Source organism: Anoplopoma fimbria, chromosome 17 (genome assembly GCF_027596085.1).
Source record: "Anoplopoma fimbria isolate UVic2021 breed Golden Eagle Sablefish chromosome 17, Afim_UVic_2022, whole genome shotgun sequence".
Taxonomy (NCBI): Eukaryota; Metazoa; Chordata; class Actinopteri; order Perciformes; family Anoplopomatidae; genus Anoplopoma; species Anoplopoma fimbria.
Genome location: NC_072465.1, coordinates 5,175,281 through 5,187,696, shown reverse-complemented (window position 1 = coordinate 5,187,696; position 12,416 = coordinate 5,175,281). Strand labels below are relative to the sequence as shown.

The window sequence follows — 12,416 nt, the reverse complement described above, 5'->3', positions numbered from 1 at the left end:
GAGAATGTTTGAGTGACTGGAGAAGACAACATTTGGACAAGGAGATAGGGCTGCTGTCTGTGAACACGGAGTGGAGAGAAGGCTATCCATCCTCATCAGCTGTGCGGCAGGGTGTGAGCAGAACATAAGGGCTGTGCATGTTCAAACAAACACTTCATCCGAAAACCTGCAGCCCCATTAACCACCACACATCAGATCTTTTTTCTTCCTCTCTTTTCCAAATGACCCTTTTGCTTGCCTCCTCTTTCTTTTTATCTTCCTGACTCTCTGCATTAAGGTCCCTGTCTTTCATTCACAACATATGAGATTTTCACAAATCTATGCTTCATAGATTTTGCAAATATATGGACCCTGTTTATTTGCCTGTGTCATTATGTTCTATGTATATTTTACGTTTCAACATGCATTTTAATGTAAAATTGTAAAAAGTTTGCAAAGGTTTACCAAATACTTGTGGAAAGTTGTTTTTTTTTTTTTTACCCTTTATGTCAGATGTCTCAAACTCAATTTGGCTTGGGGCCACTGCTGGTATTGTGGTCTCATAGGAGGGCCACTTCAACGTTCAAGCACTACAAGAAAGCACAATATTTTTAAAAATGTACTTTTTTATTTCCATTACTAACATATTTTCGTAATATTTAACTAGAAAATCTACCAAGCAATTATTATTATATATTATATTCTATATATTTAATGAACAGGCTGCGTGAAATGAGCTACTTAATCAAAAAGCTGGATTGGTTATCGGAGACTATACGGTCTGATCTAGTATCGGACATCATTATCTTTATAAATAACAATTCAGTGCATTTATATCAATGTATTCATTTAATACATTTTGTACTACAAAATTAAGAAAGCAATGTTTAAGTCAGGCCTGATATTACCTTAGGCATAAAAGAATGATCCCAGTCACTTTGACACAGTGAGGTATACGGCTTATTAATTAAACTCTGGCATGGATCACTACTCAAAATCAGCCGATACCAAAAGCCCAGTTATCGATATTGGTATTATGAAAAAAAAAAAAAAGGCGGATCGGTGCATCCCTCAAGTTAGTATGTTCGCTACATTCAGCCCCCTGTCACTCATGCTGTGCCTTATCCAGGTGATGGTTGCTGAGGCCCTGGACATCACCAGGGAGACCTACTTTGCCATCCTGATGGACCGCGCCTGTAACGGCCCTGTCATGGTAGGCAGCCCTCAGGGAGGTATGGATATCGAGGAGGTAGCCGCCAGCTCCCCAGAACTCATCTTTAAGGTAAATGATTTGTGGCCCATACCCATCTCTGCAATATCTAATGAGAAGAATATCAAAATGAAACGTATCTGCCTCAAGAACAATGCAGAATGTGAAATGGACTGATCTTGTCTGGTACAGTTAAGAACTCTTAAAAGAGTGCAAACACTCCGCTACCTTGCTCAAAGACGTTGCCTTTAAATCAACAAAAGTTTAATTTGGCTTGAAATCACAACAGGGCTCAATTGCCCAGTGGGCTTAACGGATGAAAGCTCTGCTTATTTCGTATTATTAGCTAAATCCATTAAATGTATTTTTCCTGCCTGCATGTGTACCGCAGCAGCTGAACATGATGCAGACACACAGCAATACACTGAAGCTTGACATGAACAAATACACAGCATTCTATGCTTTATTTAGCTATTAACTAGATTCCATTTCCAGAACATAATCCACTGTAGTCACTTGGCTACTTGGCAATTGTTAACAGATGTGTAATTGTTAACAGATGTGCAATTTAAGCACTGCAGATTTTCTATTGTTGTATATCTTCCTTTAGCTAGTGTCCACAGATGTTAGAGCGGATGGTAAAGATCCAGCCGAGACTTATGTCCATCATTATTTCAGCCGAAGATTTCAGATTGTATATGCAATACACAGCTGGAATGTTGCTTGTCCAACCCACGTGATAGCCCTTCACACGTCTCATTAAAATCTATATGGTCCTGACGGAGTTTATACAGAATTGTTTACACCAGCTAACAACAGCTGTCAGTTTTAGACTTTATTTTCTACAACACTGTGCACCCTGAAAACCCTAGTCCGTATATATTCCTTTTTAAAAAGATATAAGCAACCTTCTCATAATCGAAGATACGAGGGTCTGATTAGAAATCCATCTTTTCACCCCCAAGTCACCCTTTCCTCCATGTCTGGCAGCTTGCAACAACTTAATTATGATGCCTGTAGATTGTTATGAACATCCGCTTTGTGTCAGATTATAGCCCAGCGTTTGAGCTTCCTGCTCTCTCTCACTCCTTTTCTCCATTTGTTTCCCACCCTTTTTTCTTTCACTTTCACTGCAAATCTTACAGGAAGTCATAGATATATTTGAAGGGGTGCGAGACGAACAGGCACTTCGCATGGCAGCTAATTTGGGTTTCAAAGGACCTCTGCAGAGACAGGTAACGGGCGCGCTGGCTTTAATGACACAATGCAAAGAAAAGGCAGAAAAATCTACAATGCATTACACACACACACACACACACACACACACACACACACACACACACACACACACACACACACACACACACACACACACACACACTGATAGATGTGTCCTCATTGACAAACACACCAAACTTTGGCTATTATTAGGGGTTTTTTACGCAGACAAGTAGTGAAGCATCATTACACAAGGCTCACTTGCCAGGTGGTCTATTGTCATATATCTGGCAGGGACTTTGCACAGTGCTGTGCCAGGCTGAAGCATCACTAGTGGTACCATTATTTCATACAACATGCCTCTCATTTATTTTGTGAATGATTCATGCATGAGTCAAAACTCGTCACAATGGGCAGCCTATCATTTTGAGAACAGGGAAACATAAAATGTTTTCTTGTCACCTCAAATTTTGCAAATCTTGCTCAGGCAGCATTAGTTAAGAAAATGAGGTCAAGGAAGAGCAGTGCAGAAACACTCTGAGTTCACATTCATATTGAGTATAGAGTTCATTTAAATGCCATTTGTCTCTTGGCATCAGATCACTGATTTGTTTTCTCTTCCACAGGCACCGTGGCATAAGAAATCAGATTAGCTCAGAATTTTAGCACATGGAATACGTTTAAATCAGCCAAGTGTATCGGCTTCAATCTGAGAGTCAAGGATATTTTGAGCTTTGTTTGCATCATATTGTATGCAGTCCTTTTTTTGTGGGATACTGAATAGGCATTGATTTTAAACAGGCAAGGAGAGGAATAGAAAGTGAATGGTTAAGTTTCTTCATTGTCAGTTTGCTTTTCCATGGTTGCTGCGAGTTAGCTGCCACTCTGTTTAATTCAGAGATAATTACAGCTCATTCCAGAAGGCAAAATACCTTTGCTGTCTGGAACGAACTATGAGAACATAAAGAACGTTTGCAGCAATAGAGATCAATTGAATTGGGGATTTTTAGAGGGACTAGTTAAGTCGTGGAATCTACTAAAAGTGCATTATAATTGAACATATACTATATTCTGTAACCACATTAGAATGTGCTGTAATTCATGTCCTTTTTGCCAGTTGTCAGGCCGTTTTGAGCAAAAAGAGAAATATTTTAACTTTTTAGCACAGAGACAGACATATTCAGGCAAAACAAACTCAGACAGCGCAATGTTGAAGGTGATTTGCCATGTTTTATGTAGCCTGTGTGGGAGGCTGAGCGGCCTTGGCGGGGGCTGGCTGCTCAGAGCCCAACCATGAGGTAATTACTGTCCTATGTGGTCCTCACAGGCGGCAGATCAGATTAAGAGGCTCTATGATCTGTTCCTGAAAGTCGACGCCACTCAAGTCGAAGTCAATCCTCTCGGAGAGACTCCCGAAGGACAAGGTAACATGAAATGCTCGTCTTTGTGCGTGTGTTTGTGTGTTTACTTGGCCTCAGTCTCAGTCGGTGTGCGTAATACGTGTCCTTGCATGTGTGTTTTTTCCTCTCATTCATTTTCTCTCCAAATCATGTTAAACAGCCACAATATTTCGACACTTTGAATATAGAGCATTTTTATACAAACATGGAGTTGGCTGTTAATCACTGACTGTGGGATACAGGCACACTATCTCCTCGGGTCTGAATGCGTTTAAGAATGTGAAATGTAATTGCAACACATTGACGTCAGTTTCTTGTCAGTGTGACTTTGTCTGGATTAAACCCCAAACGGCTTCAGGGAGCAGAGATTTCCATATTCATAGCATGTTGATGTTTGTTGATGAGTCCTAGTTGCTGATGATTAACTGAAGGCGTACAGTCTATCATCCACTAGTAATGAGGAACTCCAATGAGGGATTACAGCAGCAGCAACATCCTTCATTTACTCCACGGCCGTCAAAGAGTAACCAGTCAGGGATACTCTATGAATATCTAAATATAAATACATAAATAAGAACGTCTTATAAGATGAATGCTTAAAAAAAAAATTCACATTGTATGTCGGGCCTTAAAAGTGATTGAAATGACTTGCATTTACTTCCATCAGCACTAAATCTACATAACAAGGTTTCGTTGCTTATGAAACCAGAAGAAATCTTATTATTTGCTACACATGGCTGTTTGAAAATGAGCTGTTTTTTTTCTTCAAATTAACCCAGCTACCTTTGAATAGAAATAAATCCTCTAAATCCTAGTACTACTTTTAATAATTAGCAATTGTTAGATTTATCTTCACTTACCCTATTGTGTCCTAAAGGAACCGTTTTCTCTTGAATCTTCTCATTATAGGTCTACCTTATTCTGATAATTAACACTAAACTGAATCAAAAAATACTTTGATACACTAATCTGGAGTTTCTCTGTTAGGAAAGAGATATTTAGTGTATTTTAATAAAAAAATAATTCAAAGGTTAGGAAATGATCATCTTCCATTCACTGACTTTATAGCAGCCCAGCCTAGCCTATTACAGGTTCAGTCTAATGTATTTAACTTGAGATAAATATATTTTGTTTTACAATCAAGCAATAAAAAATGTCTCTGTTGTCAGTCAACTCTAAATACGTCAAATAAAAATGATCACTGTGAGACTGAACTCTGATCATTGCTATGCTTTCTTTAAAGGCTGTGTAAAATAGTGGTAGGGATGTCACATTAATGTATGAGTGAATGTGGCTCAGTGGGTAGAGTGTGTTGATCTTTAACCACAAAAAATACCTAGATGGGTCACATTTCATGGATAAAACTGTATAAATGTTAAGATTGAAGATTTAAAATGAAATATATGGAGGTTTAAATTTGTCTTTCTTAATAAGTGACTCTGTTAAACCACATTAAAAACTATCCCAGAGTTGCCCGTTTTCTCATAAAACTTTAAACTTTCCACATAAATTGTGGAAAACGTTTTATTAGATTATTGTTTTATTTTATGATTGTCTTAAAAAGGTCTTTGATGTATTATATGTGACTCCAAGTACACATTTTATAAGCTGTTTTTTAAAACCGTCTCCAAGAACAGCTGGAAGAGCGGAACTTAAACGGTGTGTTTGGTCTGTAGGGGCGATTCAACAATTCTGAGCTGTACCAGGCTTCTTTTGTGTTGTTTGCAAAAAGATAACTATTTACCATAGCTACGGTTCCAGCTTCAATTCATGGGGTCAAAGCCCGCATCAGTCTAATTTCTATAGTTGTTGGATGTGTTTCTCTCTCTTCCTGTCAAGTATTCCCTGACAAATGAAAACACTTGAAAATCCAAAGAAAAACAGAGAAATGTGTAAATTTCAGTCCCTTGTTGTCACTTAAATTGCATAGCATGTGGAGGTTAGCAGGTAAACATTTCAAACGCTCATCATTCAGATGAGAAAGACATTATACATTGTCACGAAGCATATTCTAGCTGTTTTGATGCTGCTTTCGTTGAACTCGTACTGAACTTTGTTTTTCTCCCAAAGAAATAAGAGAGATTGTCTCGTCTGTGGCGTCGAACAAAGATTGACTGTGATGTGTCCTATCGAGACGCATTACAACATGCTGAAGATACATCACTTCTTTGATGTTATTTAGTCGCCGCAAAAACAGATACTTGTTCAAAGTATGCTTTATCAAAGATTGAAAAGAGGTGTTTGTTGTTTCATGATTTCTTATGAATATTAATGAATAAAATGACTCCTTCACTGAGAGGTATGAGTTTCCTTTTGCTTGCAGCAGGAAGAAGCATTGGCGGTGATTGAGGCAAGCTTTGTAGACAAGCTTCAAATTAAAATCATCTCGGTTTTTTTGGTTCGATTTGTTCACATCACAAGTGAGAGCCGCCATTTTCCAGCAGGCATTCGGCAGACGTGTATTTGATAGGCAAATTTCTCAAGGGTGGAATTTTTTGGTAATATCAGAATTAATTTTGTAGACGAACAGCAGTAATGCATGTGTTGAAAAAAAGAATTGTGTGGTGGGAGAGCGTCTATATCTGGAAGAACCAGTCAGTCTACTCCCCAGTCCCAGCAGAGTGTTTGCTGTTTGTACCATGTGTCTATTTACATATTTGTTTATGTTTCTCTTTTTGTGTATGGCACTCAGAGCCAATTCCCATTTTTTCATATTTTATTACATTTATTCACTCTTACTTGTGGTGGTCTGTTTACCTGCAATGTGCTCATTAGAAAAGTTAATTAGAAAAGTTGATGCTGAAGGTTTTATAGAAATAAATAGCAATATAATTGATACCATACTAGTTGTAATTTCAGTGGTTGAAAGTATACAGATAACTGATTTATATTTTTTTTTATTTTTTTTTTAAATATGCTTATTTGGATAAAGAGATTGATACCACACTAATATTTTTTGGGGAGAAGCTCGCATCAGCAGCCTGTGAGCTTAGTTTAGCACAAAGACTGGATTTAGGGGGAAACAGGTGCAGTTTTACTTGTGGTAATGTGATCTGATATTTATTGGCCAGGCACCTTGATTTCCTGGAGTTTCCAGGAGTTGCCTGGCAACCTCACAATAACGAGACTCACTGAGCCTTACCCGTTAATACGTCAATGTGGTTTTACATGTATGATTTTGCATGAATTATACAAGATATGATTCATAAGTTAGTAAACTTTAAAGTTGCTGGTAGACTTATTATTATTTTGTTACATTTGGACCGATCCAGGCTTGGTGTTTACCCCTGTTTTCAGTCTTTATGCTAAGCTAAGCTAAGCCGCTGTTGGCTACAGCTACATATTTACTGTACGGACAACAGATGACAGTGGTTTTGTTCTTCTCATCTAAATAGACTTTTCCAAAATGTCCAACTGTTCCCTTAAGTGACAGTCACTATTTAAGTGTTGTTGTGTAGACAATAGCCCTTTGACTGATTTATTAGATTCTTTGTCTGCTATTTCTTCAGGTAGCTTCATGAGTGTGCACGGTCTCTTTGAAATGCACTCTCTTTGAAGTGTAAAGGAAATGTCCATTTACTATAATGGTCTATCCCTAAGAGGCAGTGTCAAAAACACATGCCTTAGTGAGCCAACCTCTGAGATAATTAAGACCAGAAAGCCGAGGGGACACCCCTCAGTTCATTAATTTCAGGTTTTAGAAATGATAATTAGGTGACTTTTTTCGTCTGAAGTCCTCCTCCTCTTTCCTTTTCCCTTGCTGTGCTTGCCTTCTCCCTCTTTCTTACTTTTGTGCTTCCTCTGTTGCGTGTCTTCATTCCTAACTCTGTCTTTATCATCTCCTCATTCCTCCAGTGGTTTGCTTTGATGCTAAGATCAACTTTGACGACAACGCCGAGTTTCGTCAGAAATCCGTGTTCGCCATGGACGACATGAGTGAAAGCGACCCCACAGAGACTGAAGCAGCCAAGTGGGACCTTAAATATATCGGACTGGATGGAAACATTGCCTGCTTTGGTATGGAAACAGAACTCAATTCCTGCACACACACGCCAGCCATTAAAATAATTCTCCCATACGCGAACCTCCTGGCATCAGGATTTAATGCGTCTCTCAAGTCGCATAAGTGAAAAGCTCGGACACAGTTAAAACTTAGTCAAAAGTAAAGGCAGCCTGGGCTCTCCCCCAGTCCACATTACAGGCAGCTTTCTGAGGAGTCCAGAAGGAACGCTCCTGTAACCAATGCGTTCTAATTAGCTATAATCCGCCCAGAAAGTCTCCAGTGAGCCAGATTGTTAGCATTCTCATTAAGGCCCCCTCTCTTGTCATAAATCAAAGCTTTTACAGTGTGCAGCAGCACTAACAGGTGCTCTCGCGCCTCACCCCGTAGCCTCATAAACACATTAGATGTCTGTTAGCGCTACCCCCCCCTTCTGAATCCCCAGCCCGCGGCCTCTTTTAAAGTAACAGCAGCTTTTAAGGCCCTGCAGCTTCCTTGAGAGCTCAGTAAGTCACCAAAGTGGCAGCTGTTAAAGCAAATTTCCCTTTTATTGAGACCTCGGTTGGGGAGAATCGCAAAGACACAAGTCTAGCTTGGCTAAGACAAAAGGAGGTAAAACGTTTTTGTGCACTTGGCTCCTCCACAACTCAGCAGGGTACCCGAGCTGGCAGTTTGCTAAATTATGACAGGCCGCAAAAAAAAGCGTAGCAGAATCTCTTTGAATCGACTCTTTTTTTTTTTCTCTAAAGTTGGGAGGTGAGTCATAGTCAAATTTTCTCTCTGTTGCTCGACTTGAGGCATTGAATATCTCTGATTAGAAGATTTCCAACCGATTCACTTTTCCAGTGTGACATCTTTTTGACATTCTTCTTTGGTTGATGATTTACTGCTGGATTCCTTTTTGAGTGTCCGTACAGTACATGTCATCTTTCCTTCAGCGGAGGTAATGTTTTTTTAATTTACTCAAGGCTGCTGGTGTCACACTTTCCTCTCAGGGACTTTTAATTATTTGACATTAACCTGTACTTAATGGTCAGATTTAACTTGATTATACCTAATAAATACATCATGCCATTGTACAGCTATTGTACCATTAACTCTCACTAAAAGTATAAAATGGTTACACCGGACACCATAATTCTTTCTCTGAAAAGGCAACTTCCATTTGACTAAATAAGTGTCTGTTTTTTTTTTATATATATTTCAGTGTACATTTTTGCATATAAATTGAACTGACGGTTAATTTATTCCAGTGAATGGAGCCGGTCTGGCCATGGCCACATGTGACATCATTGACCTGCATGGAGGAAAGCCAGCTAACTTCCTGGACCTGGGGGGAGGAGTCAAAGAGAGGCAGGTGTACGAGGCCTTCAAGCTGCTGACTGCCGACCCTAAGGTAGGAACAAACTGTTCAAAGTGGTTTTTTTCTGGCGACGCTTGATTGTTACAATTGAACACATGAGCCAAATGGTTCCCTTATCTCAAAGCAGATTTACAAAGAAAAAGTCAGGGTAAAAAAAACATATTTTACCACCTGTCGAATAGTCTTTGATATTGCAGTCATGTATCTTGTCACAGAACATTCATAAAGCCCTGTCTGCCTGGTTAGTGCTTTGTCACTGAGACAACAGCGCTCATTAGACTAGGGACCTTGGCATATGTTCATGTTTCACTGAGAGAGTCTGTCTGATTATGTGCCATCATTTTCAGTTTCAGAGGCATGATTAATCGCTGCTCTGCTTTTAGAGAGTTGTCATCACATGTGCATCCGCACACACGTACACATGCATTAAAAACCCACCACAGAGGCTCATATGTAATTCAAACATTACTACAAATGTAACTCAAAGCATGCTTCTGAAAATCTTTCAGCTCGGGATGAGTGGCAGCTTGAGGTGTTTTACAAGTGATTTTGCTCTATGTTCAGAAAGCTTTTTAACTCCAAACTAAACAATATGAGCCTTGTAACAATACCTCAGTGCAGATTGTTTGTTGACAGTCATCACACCGCTAATTCCCCCGCTGTTGTCACTCACCACACCCCTGGACTGATCTCCGGTTGCCTCTGTGTAAGCGTCTCTGGCAAGGCGTGGTTGTAATACAGAGTAGCATTTGATACCAATTCAAATTCTGCCCCTTTTTTAAACTGTTATTTACACATGCTGATTTCACTTGGCAGGAAATGCTTTCAAAAATTATTTTCAATCTCATTTAAAAGAAATCTACTCACCTGTAAATTGACATATTCAACTGCAATCTGTAAATCTACTAGAGAGGTGGCATCTCACAGCTCTCACACTTTTCCATTACATGTCTGCTTTTCTAACCTTATTAGAATAATGCTAGCTTCTTTAATTCAAACATCCAGAGAACATGGAGAGAGAAGCTGTGAAAACAGATACAGTCTGCTCTTACATACATATTCACTAAAAAACTAAATTTCATCTAATACACCATTGTAAAATTTCTCATACGACTCAGTGTTAGCTGTGCAGGTCTGGAAATGGAAGCCTTTTTTCAAAGGTTCTGCCTCATATTTATGGCACAGCAGCGAACAGACCCATGTTGCACACCTTTGTAGATGAATGTTAAAAACCTACCAACCTTAACACCCCAGCAGGTGATACATTGCCTCACTCCGATTTCGACTGTGTGTAGATTCTATTTGGCCTCACGTGAATACAACTCGATGGTCTGTGGAGGGAAATAAAAATGAATATGGTGGATAAAAAGAAATGCGATCAATAGGGGAGAAAGAAACTACAAAGGCTTGTCACTCTCGCTCGGTATGGGCCCCATCATCTATTGTTATTATTGAACCCTTTTAAAAGGTGGAGGTCCGCTGAAGCAAAATCAGTTTTTAAAGTCTGCATTCATTGCATCGCTCTAAAAAAACATTTAAAAAAGAAACTCCGGCATTGACAAGAGGATACTCCTCTCTGTGCCTGTTCCTCCTTCTCTCTCTGTCTTGGGCTGATTCCCTGGATCCAGATGGGGGAGTAAGCCTGCTGTCTGTCCCTCCTGCTGCTGTGTATGGAAATAGAGACAGGGAGCTCCTCCCTAACAGGGAAAAAAGTAGAATAGGATTGACATTAAGCTGGGTTGGAAGCACCATTAGCATTTCAACCAAGGGAGCCGAGAAACCTGCTCTGATCTGTGGAGGGAATGTTAATCATTTCACAATAAGAGCGCGAGAGAGAGAGCTGCTCATTAGCATTACGCATTTTTTTTTTTTGTTCTTTATTCCACTAATTAGGACTCCTAAACTCAAAAATATGAGCAGAATTTGAAATTAAAATCATTCCACAGGGTAGGTGAATATGATAAGGCAAAATTGTTGATTCCATGTGCCAATAAGTTATGGGGGGGGGGCAATCAGTGCATATGAACTTTAACTGTGCAACCCTTTGTTGTGAATCTATTCACTGTTTGAATGTCCCAGACGGACTGGTTCACATGTATTTCACATCATTATTGTTCCACCTTTTCAAAAGGCATATGTTATGAGGATGCTCATTTCCAGTGGTACTGCATAAAGTGAGTTTGATGGCGGCTGTACGGAAAGACATTAATGTTCTGCTGCATACATGAAAATATGCTATTGTATGTACAGTGACTTTTGACTGGGAGGTGTGAATGGTTTATATGCTGTGGAAAAGTGCATTCAGCGGCCAAGCTGGCGGTATGGTAGAAAAAATCCTGCTCTAATGACTGCATATATTTCCACAAAAACGGGTATTTTGAGGTCCGTCTTTTCTTTCAGTCTTCCTCCTTCAGATGCTTCTTACTCTTTTGTCTCTCTCCCTCCGTCTCTCCCAGCTCTCTCCCTCTCACTCTCCACTTTGATGTCTCAGGCTCATTGTGCTGAGAGGAGTGGAAGTGATGCGAGTGTACTGCTGGCACTGAAAAGCAGAGACGGAGTCTGAGATGACAAAGCCTCCTTCTTCTTGTTTGCTAATTTCTCCAGTATCTTCTCTTACAGCATTTATTACCCTTAAACATTATTATTCTTTTGCAAGAAAGGGAAGAGAAAACAGATGGAATGAAGGTGCTGTATGTGAAGTGAGAACCAAATGGAAACAAAGAAGTCTAAATGAAATGATAGGGAGAGAAAAAAACAGTCATAAAGCAGTGTCTAGCCCAGCATGTTTAATATGTGAGATGTTATGTAGCTCAGCTGGGTGTACTCGACCATTCAGTTTCTTGTTTGAAATTCGGCCCCCGGCTTTTTAAGCGGGACATATTTATTTTTCATGCTAAAATAAATAGCTCCACTTTCTTCCTATCGGAGTGTAGAACAGTCTGTTGACAGAATGGCTGAATTTATTAATGTTTTCCTCACATCACCTGTAGGCACGAAGCAGGAACAGGCAGCAAATACCAACAGCCAAATAACCTCGTTATTGCCTTGTGCCTGTGCCGCAAAGAAAGTGGCAGATGGATGTTTTGTCCAACTCGACATCCATTTTTTTTTCTCAAGGCTTAAGGCAGTTTTCTGTAATTTTTATAGGCTAGAGTAAATGATGACATTTTTCTAAAACACACCCTTGTTGTTGGTGTATGTCCGTATAAAGCTCACCACTATATCATGTGTATATATATATACACA

At 39.5% G+C, this 12,416-nt stretch overlaps 1 protein-coding gene across 1 annotated transcript in view; it reads left to right on the top strand.

The window, feature by feature from the left end:
- suclg2 (succinate-CoA ligase GDP-forming subunit beta) overlaps positions 1-12,416 on the top strand; it is a 92,639-nt gene that overhangs the window by 39,074 nt on the left and 41,149 nt on the right. Inside the window, exons 5-9 of the mRNA XM_054616804.1 lie at positions 1,109-1,261; positions 2,335-2,424; positions 3,735-3,831; positions 7,663-7,824; positions 9,061-9,203. Coding sequence (XP_054472779.1) covers positions 1,109-1,261; positions 2,335-2,424; positions 3,735-3,831; positions 7,663-7,824; positions 9,061-9,203 — 645 coding nt within the window. The remainder of the gene's footprint in view (positions 1-1,108; positions 1,262-2,334; positions 2,425-3,734; positions 3,832-7,662; positions 7,825-9,060; positions 9,204-12,416) is intronic.